A 23,099-nucleotide genomic window follows, 5' to 3' on the forward strand; every position below is an offset into this window, starting at 1 on the left:
CAGCAGAGAAAATTCCATAAGAGTCACTGGGCATTGCCGGAAGCCCATCGGGAAGCCCGTGTCCCGAAAGTGCGCTGTCCCCGTGGGACCCGCCACTCCATGCCCTTGTCAGGCGCATTTTGGGCATGTGGTGGTCTGTAAAGCATGGGTGCTGCCTGGAGCTGCACCTCTGCTCTGGCTGCCCTTCACACAGCGCTGTGTCTCCAGGACACAGGAGAAAGCCCTGTCCGTTCTGATTCCCAGCCGGGGTAGGGAGTTTGGGACCCACGGCCGGCTGCCGGCTCGGAGCTGGTGTGGGCGGGCAGCAGCAGTGGGGCCGGGGCCGGAGCGGGGCTGGGCTGGGCTGAGCTGGGCTCTCCCGGCACCCGCGGGGCTGGGCTGAGCTGAGCTGAGCCGAGCCGAGCCGAGCCGAGCCGGGCTGAGCTGGGCTCTCCCGGCACCCGCGGGGCTGGGCTGGGCTCGGTGCCGCCCGAGCTGGCTGCCCATGGGCCGGGGCAGCACCGCGACCCAAGGGGCAGCCCGGTGACCGGGCACCGGCTATAAAAACACTGTGAGAACTGCGGGCGGATGGATTTGTGCTGAGCTCTATCAGGAAGATCCAGTGTGAGGAAATTTTTTTTAATGTTTTGGAGAACCTTTGAGAAGTCCGAGTTTCCGCACAACCCAAGACAAGGGCGATCGGACTGGGAATCCTCTCGGGCCTTTCAGAGTTTTTTCCCTCTCTTCTGTTTTTCCCGTTACCGGCGCGGCTCCGCCGTCCAGGGGTGCCCGGTGAGGAGCCTCCCGCCGGGCAGGGCTGACGGAAGCGCCCCGGCACAGAAGGGCTCCTAGAAGCGCCCGCCGCAGTGGGGCGGTGCGGGGCCGCGGCCGGGGCGGGCGCCGATCAGCGCGGGCCGTGTCCGGCGGCGGCCGGGCGGGGCGGACGGAGCGCTGCGGCCCGGGGCCGGGCGGGGCCGCCAATGGAGAGCGCGGGGCGGGCGCCGCCGGCCGGGGCCGCCCCTCGGTGGCGGTACCGGAGCTCTCCCGGCGCGGCGGGGGGCGGGGCGGGAGCGACGTGCTCCGGCGGGGCGGTGCGGGGCGGTACGGCCCCCGCCACCGCTCCGCGCCGCGGGGAGGAGCGGAGCGCGGTTCCGCCTCGCCCCGGCGGCAGCCGTGAGCTGCGCTGCGGCGGCGCCCGCGGCCGCTCGGCGATGGCGGCGCGGGAGAAGCGCGGGGCGGGCGGGCGGCCGTGCCGCCGCTAAGTAGGGCAGGGGCAGGGGCGGGGGCGGCGGCGGCGGCGGGGCCGTCGCGGCGGCTGCGCTATGCGGGCCGGGCGCGGGGGGGCCGGCCGGGAGACGGCGCCGGGGGCGGCGCGCCCTGCTGCCCGCCGCGGGCCCCGGGGCGCCGGGGCGCTGAGCAACAGTTGGCCCCGCCGCCGCCCAGCATGAAAGTGTGCCGGCGGAAGGCGCTGGCGCTGTGCCTGGGCTACGCGCTGCTGCTGCTGCTCGCCGCGCTCAACCTGCTGGAGTACAAGTGGCGGCGGGAGCCGCGGCGCTGCGGGGAGCCCCCGGCAGCCCCCCGCCACCACCCTCCGCCGCCGCCGCCGCCGGCCGGGAGCCGCGGCCCGGCGGGCGCCCGGCGGCAGCTGGTCTATGTCTTCACCACCTGGCGCTCGGGCTCGTCCTTCTTCGGGGAGCTCTTCAACCAGAACCCCGAGGTGTTTTTCCTCTACGAGCCGGTGTGGCACGTCTGGCAGAAGCTGTACCCCGGGGACGCCGTCTCGCTGCAAGGGGCGGCCCGCGACATGCTGAGCTCCCTGTACCGATGCGATCTCTCCGTCTTCCAGCTCTACAGCACGGCGGGCGCCGGCAAGAACCTCACCACGCTCGGCATCTTCGGGGCGGCCACCAACAAGGTCATCTGCTCCTCACCCCTCTGCCCGGCCTATCGCAAGGAGGTGGTGGGCATGGTGGACGACAGGGTGTGCAAAAAGTGTCCCCCGCAGCGCCTCAGCCGCTTCCAGGAGGAATGCCACAAGTACCGCACGCTGGTCATCAAGGGCGTGCGTGTCTTTGACCTGGCCGTCCTCGCCCCTCTCATGCGGGACCCGACCCTGGACCTCAAAGTCATCCATCTGGTGCGGGACCCCCGGGCCGTCGCCAGCTCCCGCATCAAGTCCCGGCACGGCCTCATCCGGGAGAGCCTGCAGGTGGTGAGGAGCCGGGACCCGCACATCCACCGCATGCCCTTCCTCGATGCCGGCCACAAGCTGGGCGGGAAGAAGGAGGCGGGGGGCGGCTCGGACTACCATGCCCTGGGTGCCATGGAGGTCATCTGCAGCAGCATGGCCAAGACCCTGCAGACTGCTCTGCACCCCCCCGACTGGCTCCAGGGCAATTACATGGCCGTGCGCTACGAGGACCTGGTGGTGGAGCCCATCAAGACGCTGCGGCAGGTGTACGGCTTTGTGAACCTGGCGGTCAGCCCGGAGATGGAGAAGTTCGCCCTCAACATGACCAGCGGCCCCGGCTACTCCTCCAAGCCCTTCGTGGTGTCGGCCAGGAACGCCACCCAGGCGCTGAGCGCCTGGAGGACTGCGCTCAGCTACCAGCAGATCAAGCAGGTCGAGGAGTACTGCCAGCAGCCCATGGCCCTGCTGGGCTACGAGCGGGTGGGCAGCCCCGAGGAGGTGAAGGACCTCAGCAGAACGTTGCTCAGGAAGCCGCGGCTGTGACGGGGCAGCGGCGCCCGGAGTGGCGGAGCCCGGGCGCAGGAGCGGCTCCGGCTGCCTTGGGGGAGGGAGGGAGCCGGGAAAAGCAGCCCGGTCTCCTATTTCCTCCAAAGACTGCTGAAGGGTAACATACAGTAATGTGATGATTTCGTTCTTCAGTTTCTTTTTTTTTTTTTTTTAATTTTATTTTATTACCCGCCCCTTGCATTGGGTTAGATGTGATTTTAAAAAACAACAAAGCAAGTGGAACTGAAAATATGTGTAAATCCCCTTCCTCCTTCTTTGAAATGCCAGGTAGTTATTCTGTACCAAAATCGTGTTCATGAAGTTCTTGTGGGTTTGAAGATGGTAACAAAAACTCTTGCACAATTCCTAACACATCTTTATCTCTCTTGGTGCGGAGGGGATGCCCTTGGAAAACATAATGCTGAAAATCAGACTTTTGTATGAAAGCAAATGTTCAGAGATGATAGTAATAAAAGAAAATAATAAATGATATTCATTTTTATAATTACCTCAATTGTTTGGGAAATACAGTGTTGCTTATGTACAGCTGGAGGGGATGCTTGCTTAAAATAACGACGTGGACTTCTTAAAGAGTATGGGTGGAGGGCTGGAGTGCGACATTTGACGTGTTCAAAGATCAGGAGCTGTTCTTGCAGAAACAAATACAGATCTCGCAAGTGTAGTGCAGATTTTACGGCTGTGTCAAAGCAGGTTTCTATTTAACTCGTCTTTTCCGTTGTATTTAAAAAGTCTTTCAAGTGCCACTGTATTAATGTCCTAAGAGTTTTAAAACGTTTGCCATCGCAGCAGTATTTATTTTTGTCTTGACATGTACGTCCAGGAGTCACTGTCAAATAGAAGTGGATTTACAGCGTGACAAGAAATGCAGGATTTAAGAAGACATTTATCATTCTGGAAACATTAGCATGTGTGAAAACAAATAAAAAATATATATTATATATATTCATTCTATAGTGCTAACAAAACATAAGATACAGAAGATATTTCTTGACATTGATCGGTAACAGGCATAGCAGGGAAGCATAGAAAAATGCATAAAATGATTTATTTTTTTCCCTTTGTCTGTGTCCAAGGGTATATTTATGTACAAAGAGGGAAGAAATGTACAGCTGTGTGTTCATGACCGTAACAGAGCTTTTATGGAGCCAGCCCAGCGTTTGATTTCAGAGCGCTGGTTGGAGACTCATTGCCTGTGAATTGTCATTGCTCTGTGATGGAGCCAGATGGTGGTCTGGCTCTTTCTGGGAGCTCTGCCTAGAGTCTCTCCCATCGTTAAAACCTGATGATAAAAGAAAGAAAAAAGAGATTTTGCTACTTTTGCTTTTGTAATTTCTTGGAAAAAGTCCTGATTTATTAAAGGTTAAGTGGTGTGATGCATAGGAAAAGTGCAGACACCCTAAGTAGTTTTTAATCTTGGTGTTCTCTGCTGCTCTTTGAAGGCTCATTTTGGAACTTGAGTTTTTAAACAAGCATAGTTTTGCCAAACCGTTCTCTTAGGAGACTACAGACTTTTCTACAGGAAGTACATTTTACATTGCCTATTTGGGTGTTGTGCCTTCAGAAAATGTGAAGAGTATGAGTAGGAAAAAGGAGATTGATTTGTGAAAATAAATTAATATAAACAGGATGCTGATAAATGTGTGTGTATGTGTGGGTGTATGTGTGAAAATTTTAGTGAAGTGTAATATGTCTGTTTCTTGTAACTCAAACGGCTGATAACTGGCTACTAAAATTTTTGAGTTCTTGATGAAATTTTGGCATTAGATGTTGAATTTATTCTGAAAAGGAAAAGCATTTAATAAACTAGTTAAAAGATTGTTGCATAAGATTGCCTATACACTTGCTGAATGACTGCACTACATGTTGGTTCCCTCAGCTCATTTTCACCATCAGTGAAATAACATAAAATCTAGCAATGGGAGATCTTTTAATTGGCCTGTTAGGATGTATTCGCAGATTCCAGACAGCAGAGCTAGAAATGGGAGGGATTGTTAATTTGGTATTTAAAATGCAGATTAAGGTACTTGTGTTGTTGTGGAACGATGTGTTTTGTATTACCGCTGTGCACATTCGGTGCAGTGCTGAGAGGGTTTTGGATGTTTGGCTTTGGGCTGTACCCTGTGGGGTTTTTTGTTTTCTTCGGTTGTTGTGTCCTGGGGCAGTGTCTGAAACTCTGATCTGCTTGTAGAGCGCGGTGCTTGCTTTTTCTCCATGCCTGCTTTCTGAAGCTGCCTGCTCCCCCCTGCCCTGCCCTGCCCTGCCGTGCCCTGCCCGTGCTCCAAGGGCAGGCTGCCGGAGCTGCCCACGGAACGCCAGCCCGGCTCTGGGCACTGCCAATGCTCCTGCTGCCAGCCTGCAGCTTTGCTGAGGTCTCTAGATGGGCTTTTCATGGCAGCGTGTTGCAGCAAAAGCTCTTCTGATTTTGGGAGCTGAAGCACGGTCATTTCTGCGTGCAGAATTCCTTGGTCTTTTTTTGGGAAAGTTTTCAGGATGGGTAAAGTGGACAGGAATTGATTGCCTCTGGGAGTATGAAACAGATGAGCCTGGTTGACTTAGCTTCCAAGAATGTCCTTTGGCTCCTAATTATGTTAAAAAGTCATCTTGTCATTCTGCGAGCACTCACTGCTTTTCTAATAGTGGTGCATTGCAAGCATCTGCTTCACTTTCCTGATACAAACATTGCCAGTAGAGTTACAGCATCTGAGTCTGGTCCGTAATTTGCGCTCCACCTACTACATTGCAGCAAGGAATCACCCAACATACGGTACAATTGTACCCTGGTGTGCTTTGGTGAACAGAAGAAATAATGCCACGTTCATTTGGTGAAAATAAAGGAATGCCTGTTTGTTCAGGTGAAGCTTCAGGAGAACTGAATGGGATCCTGCTTGTGTAAAATGCTGGTGGGCTAAACCCTATGTTTAATGCTGCTCTATCAAGTGTGTATGTGAACAACTGGCAATTAAAAGAAGAATTTTAGCCCTTTTTTCGTATTCAGGAAATAGAATTAGAGGAACTTTAACAAGCTAAACAGAGTTGAAAAAAAGTTTTAAATGTGGAAAATGACAGGAGAAAATAGGGTATCAGAGAGATGAAGGACATGGTTACAAAATAAGTTTTCCTTTTGTGAGGAGGGACAGATAGCTATTGTCAGAATAAACTTGACTTTTAAGTTTGAAAATAGTCCTGGGTTTGCTTTCTGTCTGATTTAATAATTACAGTGTGCTTCTTCAGCTGAAGCTAATGCTTATATTGGTGAAGGATCAATAGCACAAACAAGGTACAGGGTGCACTCAGTTGCATGGGAGGGAGATGGTTCTGAAGACCTGGCGTGTTCATCTGATGGAAGAGAAAGGCCAATGGGCAACTACGTGCTGCTTTCTGCTGTGAACAAAGTCAGAACATCAAACAGGTGTGGTAAATTGCAGTGATCATTCAGTGTGTGCAAACAGGAAAACCCTCTGTCTTCCGCAGACTCAACTAAACCACAAGATGTGTGAAAGTGTGCAAATTGCTGCTGCTAACCTTGGAGCTTCTGATGAAAAAAATGTTAGATCAAGTATCTTTCATTCTTTCTTAACAAAAGGAGGAAGTCCCGTTTTTTTTCCAATCACCTTGTAATTTTTCAGACATTGAACTTCATGCCATGACTGGGAAGAGGAACATAATTAAACCCACAAACCTTGTATTTCCATTATGATTAGAACTTGGGTCTTCAGAGGTGAAATACTGATGGTTATGAGCAATCCTGAAACAAGTGTTTCTCATCCTGTAGGCCATGAGAAGAGTAGTGAGGTTATCTCCCCTTTCATTTCTAATTGCTAGTGGTGTGTTGAAAATGAAAGGTGTTTAACGTGAGCCCTTGCACACTGCACAGATGGTCTCAGAGCTGGTGTTCCAGCTTTGCTCCTGTCCATCCCATAAATGCAGGCGTGGGTCCCTCTGGAGCAGTGAATGCCAGCTGTGCCCAGCTGTGTGGGGCTGCTTCACAGGAACAGGCTGAACGTGGGGCAAATGCTGCCTGTGTTATGTCACTTCATTGAATGGATCAAAAATGTTCTTATTCTACTGCCATTTCAATTAAAGGTGTTGGGTAAATATTACTCTGCTGGAATTATGCACATGAATAAGGTAAGCAGATTTAATTTGGAGGCTCTAAGTGAGTGTGACAATGCTTGCCACTGATGTATCTGACTGCAACTGTCAGTGCTTCCTGCTAGTTATCCTGGCAGTCAGTACATAGGGTTTGCCTTTTGCATCAGAGATCCTGAGCAAGATCTTACAAAAATGTGCATGTTTTACAATTAAAGAATACATAGAATAACATTTTAGCCATACTCATTATATTGTACACAGTTAAAGTAAAAAATAAGGTTTATGTGGTTTATTTGGATTCCCTGGCAACAAATGAGTTCTGCTAAGGTGCCTAAATATCAGCTCTTGGCTGTCGTGACATCCATGATTCTTCATGTAAGTTATCATTTCTGCAAAGGAAATGCATGGAATTAGTACAACACAGACAGTTTTATATTTTCAAGTTGTAAATTTTCCTTGTATTTATTTTAATTTGCAACTTGGGGCTCCCTGCATCATGAGATGATGAAAGGAACACAAGAATGGGCCTGCATTATTGACTGTCCAGAGTCTAGGTCAATGCAAATCCAGTAAGAATCTGTGCAAAATGTAAGGTGTCCTATCTTCCCTTGATCCACAACGAGCTGGCATTCCACACACAGATCAACACCATGAAAGTTGTGATAAAAAATTGTAATAAAATGGCCTTGAAAATGAGAGAACTGGGATTAAAGAATCATATGCCTCTGCAGTGAAACACAAAGCTGTAAAATATGTGTAAAAATATATGGCATATTTCTTCGCAGAAGAAAATTTTGTATGTGAGAGAGCCATTTACACCAACTGATGTGGGTGAGCTCTCTGGTGTCCTCTGCAGTTCTCAGACAGGAAAATGCTTGTTATGAACAGGGTGATGGGAAGGGAATTGAGATCGAGAGGTGGGTTACCATTTCTTTGTTCCTTTCAGAAAAATTGGTGAGTAGCCAGCACAGCCTGCAGGTCTTTTAGTATGAGGTACTGCAAATGTCTGTCTGGACATAATGTCATTATTCTGATGGGATTTGAATGGAAATAGGATGTTCATGCTGAAAAACAAGACGAAAATGTGCTTGCAGAAACTCCCCAAATGAAAAATTATTAACAAAGAAGCCTGATCAAGGAAGGATCTGCTGAGCCACCTTTGTCACCACGTCAGTTGAAGCTGCTAACTGGAAGGGGCTCTACAGATACAATATTAAGAAATCTGAAGATTCTAGTAAGCTTTAAGTTGGATTTCCAAGAATATCTGTGTGTGCCATTTTCATTGGAATTGCAATATTATGCGGGAGTCAGTGGGAGTTGTATTTCAGGGTGCCTCTGGAAATCATGGCCTCCTAAATTTGTATTGGAGGGGGCCTCTGGGGGTTTCTGGTCCAAACTGTTGCTCAAAGCAGGGTCAGCTTATGAGATCAAACTAGGTTGCTCCAGGTTTTATCTTGGTGGGTGTTGTAAGCTTTCAAGGACAGAGACTGCACAATGTCCCTGGCCAACCTCAATGCTGTGTGGTCCTCGTGGTGATCCATGATGCTTCAGCAAAACCAGCCCCCAAATCACTAAATATGTTACATAAATTTATTAATGTTGTGTTTTGCCTGTGACTACTGACATGGGTCGTGTCCTCACTTCCCTTTAACTGCAAGAGACATTGGCTGCATCTCAGCTGTTGCAAAGGGTCAGCAGCAAAGTGGCTAATGAATAGTGATCTCGGTGGAAAAATGTGGATTCACAATTAGAACGCTGCATCCAGCGATATCCCTTGTTCTACCCAGGAGGGATAAAGAGGAGAGCAGAGGCAGAAGAAATTCCCTTAGAAGAAAAGAAAGGAATACAAAGCGGGGCTTATCAGAAGTTGCTCTTTCTCTGCTATAGGAAGAAAGAAATACTGTTAAGGGAAATTGAAAGAAACAAATGATACCATGCAGCAAGGTCAGGAGAGGATGAATAAAGGCATTTGCATGTTAAAAGCAGTGAGGATAGAAACCTGAAGGACAGAAGATGAAACGTGATGCTATGTGCTGTAACCATTTGTGATTAATCATAATATGCAGAAAGAATTCCTCACTTCTAAGTTCACAGTTTTAGATTCACTGATTTTCCTCAGTTTCAAGATGAATTTCAAACAGGAATAATTTTCATAATTATTTGGATAGTTTTGACGTTCCAACTTGTTTTGTGTATAGATAGAAACAGAGTTGCTGAACTTTTGTCTAAATATTCCTCTCTACAGACCTTTTTGCATAAATTCGCAGGCCCCTAGTCTGCTAAATTCTTGGCACCTTCTTGTTTGCCATCTGCCAGATGGTTCCTTCTCCCACCAGTCAGGGTTATCAACAATTATCTGTTTCAAGCCATGTGCATGTCTCATAACAGTTTATCATGGGAGACATAAAATGGAAAAGTGACATATTTAGTGTTTATGTAACTTTGAGAATCACTCTTGGCAGCTTTCATTACTTGCTTATTTGCCACTGGTGGTTCCTATGTATCTTTGCTGTACTGGTCTGGGATCTGCCCTTCAGATCTCAAACATTTGGTCAATTTACTAAAAACAAACACCTTGCACACTCAGTCAGTGTTTTTAGATGTACTAACTTAGTTGGTCGAGCGGTGACCTCTTTTGTTCTTCAGAACACCTTGTATCTGCTTGACCAAGTAACAAGTGATAGGAGATGAGGAAGTGGACTCAAGTTGCATCAATGAAGGTTTAGATTGGCTATTTGGAAAAATTTAATCACTTTGAAAATCTTGCCAAGCAATGGAACAGGCTGCTGAGGGAAGTGATCCAGTCCCCAGCTCTGGAAGTATTGAAAACACATGTGGGTGTGGTGCTTAGGGACACGGCTTAGAGCTGGGTTAATGGTTGGACTTGATATCATAAAGGGTCTTTAGAAGGTAAAGGTTCTCTGATGTCATGGCTTCACCAGACCCTGCCAGTGCCACACGGGGATGGTTGGAGGCACTGGGGACCTTTCAGCTCAGGAAGCAGTGAGGAAGTTCTGACTGCCAGAGCAGGGTTTGGGGGTGAAGTCTGCTGGCCTCCTTGGGCTCATGTGCTTTTCACCTTCTCCACTGGCTGCAGCTCCATCACAAACTGCCACAGCTGTCAATGGCAAAGGACACCTGGTTCAAAGAGGTACAGTGGTAAGGAGTAAGTGGTGGAAAACTGTTCTTTGTGCGTCTTTGCTCCTCTACACAAATGAGAACAGCAGCCCATGCTGACCATAACATTTTGGTTTTATAAGGGTTTAACCTCTGGTCCCTAATTACATGTTCTTTCATGCTGAGCAGAGGTAAAAATACAGAGTATAAAAGTGCAGTGTTGTGGCTACTGCCCAAAGAATACCTGCTGTGTTATCTTAACCCAGAAACCCTCATCCCAGGACGCAGCTTAGACATGCATGAGGCCCCCTACTTCTATTTTACTTTAGATGGGAAATGTTGTATTTGATGCCACACCTGAGAGGCCCAGGATGCAGCTTAGACACGCATGAGGCCCCCTACTTCTAGTTTACTTTAGATGGGAAATGTTGTATTTGATGCCACACCTGAGAGGCAGCTGCTGCCTTTCAGGACGAGGTGCCCCACAGGTGTTAACGAGGAATGATAATGAACCTGATATAGAAAAGGGACACCTGAAAGTTGTTAGGGGGTTGTGCTGCTCAACGGTTTTCCCTCAGTTACAGACAGATAACTGTTTCTTGGCGAAAGGAGGTGGAAGCCCAGCTCTGCCCTGTGCCTTGTTATTTGTGCCTGTGCCCTGCCGGGCCAGGGGTGCCGTGTGCCCTCAGCCCCACAGGGGCGGCTGGCTGTGGCGGGAGCGCTCCTGAGGGACCGTGGCCTTCAGTGAGGATAAATGCAGGAGGGGAGCTGCTCTTGGGGACGGTGTGGCTTTGCCAGAAGCATCTTGGAAGGGAAGGGCTGCTGCAGGCTCTGTGCCTGTGCTCCCCTGGGCCTGCTGGAAGGCGCCCGAGCTAAGGCCCCGCCGTGCCCGGGGTTGTGGGGATGTCGCCGGAGCTGCAGGAACGTCGGTGTGTTTTCCAGCTGGAGAGGTGGTGGGGCTGCTGTGCTCAGGCACGTTTCAGTGTAAAGAGCTGATGAAACACATGGAAGAGCACCAGCTGGGACTAAGGAGGCTCTCGAGAGCGCTGGAGCAAGGAATGCTGTGCACCATGCGGGAGCTGCGGCCTGCGAGGAGCCTCGGGGCTGGTGGAGCTGGTGGAGGTGAGCCATGGCGGGCGGCTGCGCTGTGAGGGTGGGCATGCTGCTGGGACACCCCTTCAGCAAGGCTTGGCGCTGAGGGTGGAGCTGCTGCGGGAGCGTCTGCCGAGCTGTGCTGGAGATGAGCACCAGCAACCTGCTGGTGGTGACACCAGGGCTCGGGGGGGCTTGCAGAAAACTCGCCTGGGGAGGTGTTACCAGTGACTGTGTGGTCTGTGCGGGCTGGGGGTGCTGTGCTGCTGTAAGGGCACTTGGCTCCTGTCTGTGCTGGGCAGTGCTGGCACACTGCTGTGAGCTGCGCGGTGCTGCTGGGCCCCTGCTGGCACCATCTCCTGCACACCTCCTCAGGGACATGCAATGCAATGCTTAGGCAAATCTCCTGTGTTTAAGGAGAGGCTTCAGAGTTGATGGTTTCTTGCACATGTGGACTGACAGAAAAATTTTATGCATTTCATTGCCATTTTTATGTCTTGTTGGGTTTCATTGTGGAGGCTTTTAGTGTATCTACTGGTCCTGTCACATGCCTGCAGTCACAGATGAATTACAGAATGTGTCTGTTTCTCTTTGTCTTCTTACATGCCTCTCCTGACCTCTCATCCTTCCTGCACAGGTGAGCTTTTGTCTTGCTCCTGTCTCATTCAGGACAGTGATCAGGCTCCCTGTCGCTTAATTAATCCTTTCATAATGAATAATTTGGGTAAGTGCTTTGCTCTGAGTGGTAGCCAGCCATTCATCTTGGTCATGTCTATCTGAATGAAGAATTATTTGAAAGTTTAATGTTTGTTTCACGTAAGTTTCACAATTGGCTGGTTTTGGCTGTGGCACAGCCTGTAAACTACACTTAGATTCTTTAAATGATATAAAAAAAAATCAATGGACTTTTCCGCACTGCAGGCTTCAGGTCTTGGAACAGCAACTCGTAATGACTCCTCATTTTCACTTATCAGTCTATATAGGAGATGCTGAGAAAATGCATGTGTGGGCTTATAGCTGGAGTCCTGTTGATTGCTCTGAGCACCATGAATGTGTGTCCCTGTATGCTGTAACCCCTGGTTAAAACAATAGACATAAATTGCTCTCACATGGAAGCCTTGGATTTTCTTGCCTTAGGTATAAAGGCCTTTTTGGGTAGCTGCTGAGTTCAGCCCTGTGGGAAGGCAAAATGGAAGAAATGAAAAATCTAAACATAATTTTAGAGAAAGGATAACTGAATGCACAGGCAGAGGATGCATTTAAAATATTTTGTTTTTTAAAAAATCCCTTATAACTATTTAGTTAGCACTTCTGTTCTATAATTCAGACAATTATTTCAAGTGTTCCCAGCAGTTCTTCTGCATTAGGTTACTGAAGTTAAATCGAGATGCCCGCTCTTCTTATTTCTTCTCTGACTTGTGTAAAGGGCGCACTTTGCAGGCTGCTGGTGATGGGCATTGTGCTTCTGTGTTCAACAGGTGGGCTTGGAGAGAGAAGGGGGGGTATCCCATGATATCCAGATGGTGAATGAAATTTCTGTACCCACACTGGCTATTAGAGAATGTACTGGCATCCTTTGGTACAAGGCTGTGCTGGGTACTCTGGGGATTGGTGAACAAGCGTGGCAGTGAGGAGATGATAACATGTTTGGCACAGTAGACCATGTTATTGTCTAAAAAGTTTGTTTGGCATATGGTTATTCTAACACAAATAGTAACTACCTCATTATACAAAGCTATTAATGTTTCTAACTTGGCTTTCTGGTACTTCAGTGAAAGCAATGCATCTCTGGCATTTACTGGGTTGTAGTAGTGACAAAAATGCTTCACACTGGCATCATTATGTATGTACAGAACTCTATTTTTTCAGGCCACTGGATACATCACAGATGCAGATCTATTCCCCTTCAATGCTCATGTACTGATCCTTTAAATCTGAGCTCTTCTAATGGCAGCGTGGCCTGGGCGAGGCAGCTTGGAGCTTGTATGTGACATTTTTTTCCAAGTGAAGCTTCTCTGTAGAGAGGGGTTGTGGTGAGGATGGAATAGGTCATGTTGCTACTGGACAGTTCTAGGGGCTCCTGACAATGCCAGATTGGAGCAATTAGAACTTAAAACAGCCATGAGCAATCTATAGGGCTGTGCCCAAAAGGGAACCTGTGTCTGGGGACTCTTGGTTTCTCTCCTGATACCCTGAATATAAGCAAGATTTTTGAGCCAATGGCTGTGAGGAAAAAAACCCCATAAAAATGCAACAAATCACTTAATGTGTTTTCAGAAGGTTTTTAAAATGGTCCAGCAATGCTGCTAATTGTGCATATATTTGCATTCCAACTATCCAGGCTTGGCCCGTGTGATGAACACATTCAGGGGCCAGGCCAGTGGTACAAGAGGTTGCTCGGTGGCTGGAGCATCAGGACATGGTAAGACACAGGGCTAAGTTTGGCTCACTGATGTAACATATTCTTAATTTAAAAACCTACACACAGTAAAAAGTATTATTGCATTAGGCTTAGAATATGGTCTTAACTCATAGACATTTAATTTTCACATAAACCCCTCTTAAGTAAAAAAAGGAACTAAGGTAATTTAGAGGAAGCATTTCTATGCTAATGTGAAGCATTTAGGGAACAAGTGGTGCATGAGCAGGCGACTGAAGACGTGGTATCTGAAGAATGAGAATGGAGATAAGTTTGAATTTTACACCTAATGGCAAGTGCTTATCAGGCAGCAGACTCAAAATGAATTGTTGAAAATTAGGACTGGGAGCTGAGGTATGGTATGACAGTTTGGATTTACAGGAGAGGTTAGGTAAAGAGGTGCACATTTACTTTTTAATAGATGTATCATCTTGTTTTAATAAAGCATATTGCATTGTAACAATGCTTCCTCCCTTCTGTTAGGTTGGGCAGTGTTTAAAGTGTATCCTCCCTCACCCCAAAATGGAATTGAAATACCTGATAATCACTTCCAGGTGTGTTGAATTCTGCTTTAGCCTTGCCCTGTTCCTGGGGTTTGGCTTGCTTCAGTCACTGGCACTTTATCTTGCCCTGGATGCCCCTGTGAGTTGCATGCTTTGCTCTGCAGCCAAGTACAGAGAAGTACGTGGCCCAGAACTTGCACCAGGCTGGAGCTGTGCCACATCCTAGCAACATCTCTGGCAGGCAGTTGTTTCATAGTTGTTCTCACATACAGTTTTACAGCAATCTGTGCCCTGGCAGCAAGAGTAGTGTTTACAGATTTCCTGCTGTGGAGCTTCTGGGGTCACAGGAACACCTCTAGTCCTAGGAGGAATTTGGTATGTCTTTGTACACTGAAACTAGGGTCCTTCACATAAAAGGAAAGCAGGATTTTGCCCTGTATTTCCAAAAAAAAATTTATATATTTTTCTAAGAGCATTTGGCTTCCTGAACACTCCTATTATTTCTAAGATGTTGTGGGAATTGGTGTTGCTGATCTGGCACTCTTGCTTTCTTATCTGCTGTTTCATCATGATTTCACTGTAGTGACATTTGTTGTCAGAAAATCAATACAGCGACTTTGGGAAGAGCTGCAGCTGCTTGGGAAGTGGAAGCCACAAGCTAAACAGCTGATCTATCAAGTTCACTTGCAATATTTGTTTCAGTAATGGATGGCAGCCTCATCCAGTTAAGTGATAGCCTTGGCAGTCACCTCAGTACCAGCTCAGGCTGGCTCTGGTGATAGAAGAATCTGCTCATACAACAGAGAAAATACACCTCCTGGAGTGCCTGAAGGAAAACCAGGATGTCAACCTCAGACAGGGCAGATGCAGCCCTGCCCTTGTTCCCTCCATACCCCTTTTTTCTCTGCACATACCTGATTTCTGGCACATGAACAGAGACTTGGCTTTTGGTATTGGAATATGCTTTCTGAAGTGCTACCTGAGGGGCCGTGACTCTTCACCCTGGGTTTTTTCACTGTTAAAATCTTGAAAAGATTCTTTAATATGCAGATTGATTGATTGAATTGACTAAAAAGGATGCTCCCATTATTGCCATGAATCAGGATTGAGGTTTGATTGTGTATTATATTCTGAAATATATTCAGCACGAAATGCCTTGCATTTCAGTGTGTGAAATGGTAGGCAGGGCATCAGCTGCAGTGGGCCATGCACCGCTCATTAGACAATGTGTCTGATTTTTACTGAGTACCTCTATTTCAATGGCAAGTTCAGCTCTTCTGATGGGAAGCAGAAAGGTTCAGTAGGTAATATAGCAAAATCAGCTGGTTATTTGATGGGCCTGAAAAATGAATGACCTTTTCAGTTCAGTGAGGGATGAATATTTCTGAATGAAGCTCATCAGATTCGTACGACCAAGACTAGCTGGCTGGAAACCTTTCTTCTGAAAAACATTACCCTTATTTTCTAGAAAACTCCCAGTGTGCTGGCTGTGAGCCCAAGATTGGTACCTTGTTTTAGTACAAAAATGAGGATCAAATGTGTTACTGGAGTGCATTTTAAAAAGACATGAATTAAATGCTAATTTAAATAGCTCTTGGGATCAGCCAATTTCCATAGAAAAATCTCTGGTCTCTGGAATCTATTTCAGAGATACTATCCCAAGGCCTTTCAATACAAGGTTCTTGAAGTTATAACTTTAGAATTGTGAATGTTTAAGAGTATAGATACCTATCAATAAGCTGTATTAATATGTCTTAATTGGTTTCCTCTCCTTTTAGAAGTCATGTAACTGGATTCTGCTCACATGCAAGTCTTTAAATCAAGAATTTTCCTGTGGATAATCAAGTTGAAATATTGTGGTGAGGTAGTCATTTCCCTTCTTAAAGGAGGACTATGTTATGGGTTCTGTGGATAATTTTCAGATTCTTATAATTACCAGATTCTTATGGATTCTTCTGGATTTCTAGCATGAATATTTTCCAAAAAGAGCAGTTCTTTCAAATTGACTTGAGTCTGCATGGTTCAGAGTAGCCATGTACATGATCTACACTCCCCAGGTCCAGTGTTATATATAAGTAAGGTTGCTTGGATTGTTTAGGACGAGAACAAGGGAAAGAAAAAGTGAGATTATGGAACCCAGCTGTGGAATAAAGGTGTTTCTAGCTAACTGTGGGGCACTAAACATCAATGACAGCTTAGTGAACAATTCAAGACCAAACTTCTGTGAAATCCTGATTGATTGATTCACTGTACCTCAGTGTTTTTGTGTGAAGTCTGTTAAACTTAATTTTTAAAACCCAATGAAATAAGCCTTCTTTGTACTCTCCTTGGGATTGTGGTATAAGAGTCTGTATGTATCTTGTGAATATTGTTACTCTTATTCATGACATATATATTTGTAGATGAAAAGTGAATACCTATCATTGAAATACCTTTCATTCCAAGAATATCTGAAACTACCAAGGTAATTCAGCAGGGCAACACCAGAGTTATTTTTGCAGAACTTATCAATAACTGCCTTAAATAGGAAACTGTTTTTTCAACACCAATATATGGATAAACATCTGATGCACCAAGTGTGACACTTAATCTTTAGGGAAGGGTTTCATTGATATTTAACTTAAAATGGACTAGATACTCTGTCAACTGCTGTCTCAATCTGACTTCTTTCAAATGGGCCCACAAAATGCTTGATGTCTGTTCAGAGCAGATATATAGTGAAGTCTTTTATGTTGAAATACTCTTAAACCTGCTGAAGGAAAAGAATTTCCAGGTTGAACTCAATTTCCAGAAGTTCTAAGCATTTTTAGGTATTGAAATCATATAGTCATCTGCATTTTGATTGGGACAGAACAATATATGCATAGGATTTGTGCTAATAAATTGTGCTCTAGAAGTTAGAGTTCTGACTACATAGTTGGCTTGGATTTTGGCAATGCTTTTGCAACAGTTAATCCCACAAAAGTACTGTGCAATGTAAGAATTTATGTATTATATAGCAGTAGCTTATTAAGTACTGCTTAATTTGTGTGTACCTTGCCAAGTCTTTCCTTTGGCTACGACTTCAAAAAAGGGGTCTGGAGTTAGCAAATATGAACTTTCTGACTTTAGGCATTTGGAAATCTAAAAGTTAGAAGAATTTACTTTTTTGGGAGGAAAATGCAAATAAATGTGTTAGAGTAGAGCTGGAGCAGAAAGCTTTCACAGTGCCTGGCACTGGTGCATTGGAGAGGTGGTTCTCACTGTTTTCTTATAGGGAATGCCTCATCTGCAAAATCCCCCAGAACAATCCTTTGGCCCTTTTGTGATGGGCCTTACCCAGAGTTTAGTTTCTCATTGCACAGAGCTACTTGGAAGGAGGGGAGGAGGCAGGGCCTGAGTTTCTGGTGCCATCACTGTAATGAGAAATAAATTAGATGCGAGGAGCATTTATGTTGGCCTTATGATTTGGAGCTGTCGTGCTGTGTTGTGACTAATGCTTTTTCCCACTTCATTGTTGCTGAAATCAATAGCAAAACTCCATTTATGTTAAGAGCACATGACAAGATCCAGAATAAGTGAAAGAAGCAGATGACTAACAGTAATGGATATAATTGGGAAAACCAGTCCTATCAAAGGGTCTATTCAGGGCTGATTTAGAGCACTAAGATCATTTGTATCAGACTCAAAACAAGATAAAGGCAACAGCTATTAAAGGCACATCCACTGTGCACAGAGGGACAGAGGGAAAGGGTCTCTTCATCCATTTTAATTATGGGGGGGGAGCGATTGCAGATGGTAGTTACGTAAATGATTTTTTAATTGGTAGGAATATTTCTCTTAGTCCATATTTATTTTTTAAGATTAAACTTTTGCTTGTGCAAACAGCGTCCTCAGGCTGGTACACAACAATGGGCATCTGTGCTTTTTCAAATCCTTAGCAGTAGATTAGAAATTTTGGTAGAAATCTGTGTATTGAGTACTAACTTGCAGCACCTGGTTTCCGCTGATCCCCGTTAGGGTTGGGTACTCTCCCTTCTCTGGCCTGTTGTTGTCTACCATTTTTGAGCCTTTCTTTCACTGAAGCAGATTTCTTTGCCTGGGAAAGCTCTGCCAGGTGTGCCTCCTTCTGGATTTTCTTGTCCTTGGCAGGGGGCTGCCTGAGAGCTGCGGACCAGCAGAGCTACCTGTGCTCCTGGCTCATGTGCTGTGCAGAGGGATTGCCTCACAGGTCAGGGATGAGCTATTTAAGAAGTTGATCTGAAGCTGGCCTCACTGAATGGGGTCTCAAACACTGCTCTATGTGAAGTGGCTGTAGTCTTTTTTCCTTCTCAAAATGTGTGCGCTCGGTGTAGCCATGAACCTAGACGGCACGTATGAAGGAGAATGAAGCTGGCATGTGAACAGGCTAGCTCTTTGCCATCAGCTTTTGTTGTGGCTCATTTGGGATCCAAGTCACATAGTGCAAACCACTGTCTTCCTTGGTGTGGTGCTACTGTGCTCAAGGAGTACAGGAAGATGCTGTTAAGTGTGGGACTGTTGGGTAACCTGATCAGTGTCTCTAACTCAACATTCATGTCTCCTGCTTGGTTTAGAGCGATGAAGGGCCAGAATCTAAACTGCTCTTCTGTGACAGTGTTGTGTATGGGAGCTCAAATTCTTTGAATCATTGTTTTTAGCTTGGTTGGTCAAATGTATCAAATGGCTAAATTACAAGCGATGCCAGGAGCTTCGATGTGATCCCCAGTATTTATGTCCATCCAATTTGTGAGCTGCATGGACACTGCACTCTGCAGCCCTGAATCAGCAAGAAAGTTAGGTTAAGAGTTGTGTGTATAAAATGAAACTCTAGTGTGAACAGTAAAGAGGAAAACTATTTAAACACTTAAGCAATAGAGAGATGAGAGGTCAACAGATAAGGAAAATCTGCAATCCAGCTTATTGCTAGCACAGATCTTGGGTATTTTTACTTAAGAACAGGGTCTGTTTGTGGATCCCAAACCATATTTCGGTGGAAATATGGACTTGTGACCAGTAAATTTATTGACTAAACCTAAAAATGCGTGACCTTAGTTTCTTCCCTTAGAGTCCTTAGAAGCAGTTTCTGGACCTTGAAGATTCATGGCTTAGAATTAATGGCTTATTTTAACTCAGGAGAATTGCTGACTTGCAGAAGAACTCAGTAGAAACAGCCAGAGATATGTAAATTTCATTTCTGGTTGCTGTTAATTACAAGAAAATGTCCTGTATCTTGGGGAGAAAAAGGACAGGACATGGCACTTGGCCACCTCTGAAGCCACAGTTCTTGGCCTCTGCAGTAACCTTGCAACTCCAGCTGTTCTTCTCTCGTTTTGCCTGGCTGTGGCTCTCTGTCCCACGAACCGTGTTGATAAAACTGTTGAAATGTTATGCTATAAATTAGATCAGGGAGTGGGGGGCTGAGTTATAAATAATCTGCTTTGCACCTGGGTCGTGTCACCAATCCTGTGAGCAGTGGTCACACACCTGGCAGGCAGGGGAGGGTGGTGTGGCTGGGGGGAGGAAGGGGCTGAGTGTCTGGGACACTGAGGCAGGGCTGGCAAGCTGCCAAGCAAGCTTGACATTGAAACTGTGTACTGTAAAATGACAAGTTAGGGTGCTGCGTGTTCAAATTTGGGCTACTACTGTGCTGTGGTTGGGTCCCTGGCATCAGGTGTGTGGCGTAGAGCTTAAGATGAGGGCGGCTGACCCTGAAAGGCAGGTTGTATGTGAGAGTGTCTAACTGCTCCACCGTGGACATGAAGGGCAAGATATGGTGCTCCAGCAAACTGAACAGGGAGGTGCCACTGCTGACCTCTGGAAATGGTGGGGCACAGCTGTGCCTTGCCTCCCTCCCTTTCCTGGGAGCCCATTCAGGGGTGCATATCCTGCAGAGATGCAATTTCTGCTCACAGGGATGCTGAGCAATATTCCCAGGCTGTGCTTGGTAAGATGGCCAAGCTGTTGGAGTGCCCATGGAGGAGATGCAGGTTGATTCCTTTCTTGGCTGTAGATATTCCTTGCCATCAATGCAAGTGGGCTTTGGAGGGGTAAAGTCATGGCCCAGCTCAAATCTAGCTCTTACTGCTGGGATGTGGCTCAGAAAAGGGTGGGTAAGAAAGCCCTCGGCTTTATAACCTCCTTATTAGAGCATTCAGATGGAAGTGGTCGTTAGCTCCTGCTTCAGGGACTGTGTTAGGCACACAGTAAAATGTAATGCCCCCAGGAGTGAAGCAGCCACATCTTCCAGGCTGCACTTCCCGAAGGCATTCTTGTGTTCTTGTCCCAGCATCTGTAATATCTCTCTGGCTTTGTCAGGGCTCTGCCACTTGTTAGTGGTTAAACGGCTCGTGGGCAGAATGACAGGGCAGGCTAATAAAACGTTTTGTCTATGTTAATGGTTGAGAAGTCAGCCTCAACAGGGCTTCAGATGAGTCAAAGATGAGAACAAATAAGGTGCCAGTCCTTTATTTGGAGCATTCAGTCCTGAGACTTGTGAGCACAATCAAAGTAACTTGACAAAGATGCAGCTGAAACTGATGGCTTGTACGGCTTTGCAGTGCCATAGGATAAAGCAGTTATAAATAATTTCTGTAAGAACCACATTAAAAAGACAGAATAATTAATATTTGGCAAATAACATGTGGAAGTAGTAATCTTTGCTGTGTCATAACAGTATATCCATTATTAAAAACTGCTGAGAAAAAGCAATCTACAAATGCTGTGTATGGAAATTTCCTAAATTGTGCTTTAATGCTAGAGAGATTAGTAGGTTTTCAGTCTTCCTGGCTTTTGACTTTTTGTGAATTTTTTGGCTGCTTTTCTGCATTCAGATTTCAAAAATATGACATGAAAATCAAATGCAAAAGTTCAGCTCTGTTCAGAGACATGTAAGAGCGTTGGTGGCTGTTGCCCAGGAGCATTTAGCATGTGCCTACCCAGTGCAGCGCCTATCGAGGTGGGTCCCGGAGACAGCAGAAGTGCATTAGCACCGTGCTCTGCCTCTGCCAGCCTGCCCTTCTTCTCATCAGAGCCCACTGGCCTAAAGAGGAGGCTTTATACCCTTTCCAGGACTGGAGGAGTCTGATTTCTCTTTAAAATTAATTTTACCATCTGTCGTGTCTCATGCTTTCTTTTACTGATATCTTCCTCTCTTTCTCCAGCAGACAAGTTTTAACGCAAGCTGAAGAGGATGTTTGTGGGTAATATCAGTAGGAGCAATGCTGGTCTTGAAAGTCTCTCTATGATGTTTGAGCTACTGGAATAAATTACTGTGTTGCGCATCAATGCCTTTTTTTTTTTTTTTTCTTAAGGGTACTTTCCATATATGATTACTCAGCCTTGCTTCTGTACCTCGAGAGTTTCTGTACTTAAAATAGCTGTACTTGAGCTTAGTTTTGCATAGTTGTTCTGTGGTAAGATTTCAAGATGTTGCAGTTGATATTTTGGGGTTTTTTTTTAATGCTTCTGAGGACACTGGCGTGATATTACATCTCAGTCCTACCACAGCTGGTTTCTTGTAGAGAAGAAAACCATACAAATGTTTTAGAAGAGGATGAGGAATTTCCTTATTGTTAAATATTTTGCTTGAACCTGTAGACATATTAATGAATATTATTTATACGTTTACTTATATTATAAATAACATAAAGATATATTGTACATAATAATATAAACATACAGTTCATTTTTATGAGTAATGTACAATATTTGTGACTCTACTTGTTTTTCTTATGCTGCCTGTAACTAGGATTGCTCACCTGGAAAGTAATTTGTCTTTACCATACAAACTATTGACACTTACCTGGATTTTGTATTTTAAGGAAGTGATTAAGGCCCTGTCAAGACTGGTCTGTTGCTGTTGGCTTTTTATGGAAGCTTGTTTCATTCATGCATCTATTTCTGTATATTAAGTTTGTCTTCCTTGGCTTATTTCTCTTCAGAAGCCGATCCTCCAACACAGATCAGCTGCAGTTGTCACACCCGTGCTCAGAAAAAGTGTTGAAGGGAGGGTTTTGCTTTGGGTTGTACTGTGAACAGCATGAGCCTTTCTTGCTAAATCTACCAAGAGACACAAAACTGAGGGGCTGCTGTGGGACTCTGCTGACACCTTGCATCCCAGAGCAGTTTGTGGAGTGACATCTTGAGTCTGTTGCCAAGTTGGAGGTGTGATATTGTGATGATTTTGGTTCATCTTAGGCTTGTGTTTAATGAAAGTAACTACAGGCTCAGGTTATTTGCTGACCTCTTTTAGGAGATGTGTTGATGATGGCAGATACTGACTTTAGCAAGAATCCATCCTTAGAATTGATGTCCTTGTTTTCAGTGTCAAGAAAAAAATCATGCAACAATATCTGTAAAAGTTGTCCTAATTTAGTATTCCTTTTTTGATTTTTGAAACGCTTAGGTATTCGGGCTATGAAACTTTCATTTCTGGAGTCCTAAATTAACTATAAAAGGATATCTATATCTTGGTTTTTGAAATTTAGTAGAGACTACTGGTAGTGGGGACTGATCTCCCTGACCAGGTTTCACTGTCCTTGCTTTCCCATTTTGTGTCTTTTTACTGAAAACATAGCAGTGATCTTTCTTGGTAATCTTTAGTCGCCTATTCTGGTTTCATGCACGTTGACTAGATTTTTTAAAATTTATTTTTATTTCCTGTTCCTGCCTCAGAAGAGGTAACTTGCATCACCACCTCTGTTACCATTGGATTTTGGACAACACCTGACTAAATTTATCTATGCCTGTGTTATATCTGCCTGGCTTTTGGCTCTCCCTCTAACCTGCAGACTTGGCTGACAAGTTGCTTCCTGATAAGACAGAGTAGTTAGTGATGGTCGGCTGCTAGCAGGGGTTCTATTATCTTTGCTGGCTGTTTTCTACTGACAACTATTTCCTTCCTTACTTCCAAAATTCATTACCGTTTTTTACTTTGAATGTTCTTGTGAGCCTAATATTTATTTGTTTTATTCTTTGAATTTACACTGAACTCTGCAAGCTTTAATTAACAGACATCCATCTGTGCTCTCAGAGCCCTGATGGTAATTAAAATTAAGCATCTCTGCATTGTCCAAAACAATATATAGAACCAAATTTTTCAAAACATTTCTGGAAATGTCTGTGTGTAGGGGTCTCTCCT

General features: G+C 45.7%; 1 protein-coding gene across 1 annotated transcript; it reads left to right on the forward strand.

Annotated features, from left to right (window-relative positions):
- The first annotated feature begins 1,423 nt into the window (after positions 1–1,423).
- CHST2 (carbohydrate sulfotransferase 2) lies at positions 1,424–5,917 on the forward strand. Its single transcript, XM_040074691.2, has one exon. It carries the CDS (start codon positions 1,424–1,426, stop codon positions 2,711–2,713), a length of 1,290 nt encoding a protein of 429 aa, XP_039930625.1. The 3' UTR covers positions 2,714–5,917.
- The last annotated feature ends 17,182 nt before the right edge of the window (positions 5,918–23,099 follow it).

Source organism: Hirundo rustica, chromosome 10 (genome assembly GCF_015227805.2).
Source record: "Hirundo rustica isolate bHirRus1 chromosome 10, bHirRus1.pri.v3, whole genome shotgun sequence".
Classification (NCBI taxonomy): domain Eukaryota; kingdom Metazoa; phylum Chordata; class Aves; order Passeriformes; family Hirundinidae; genus Hirundo; species Hirundo rustica.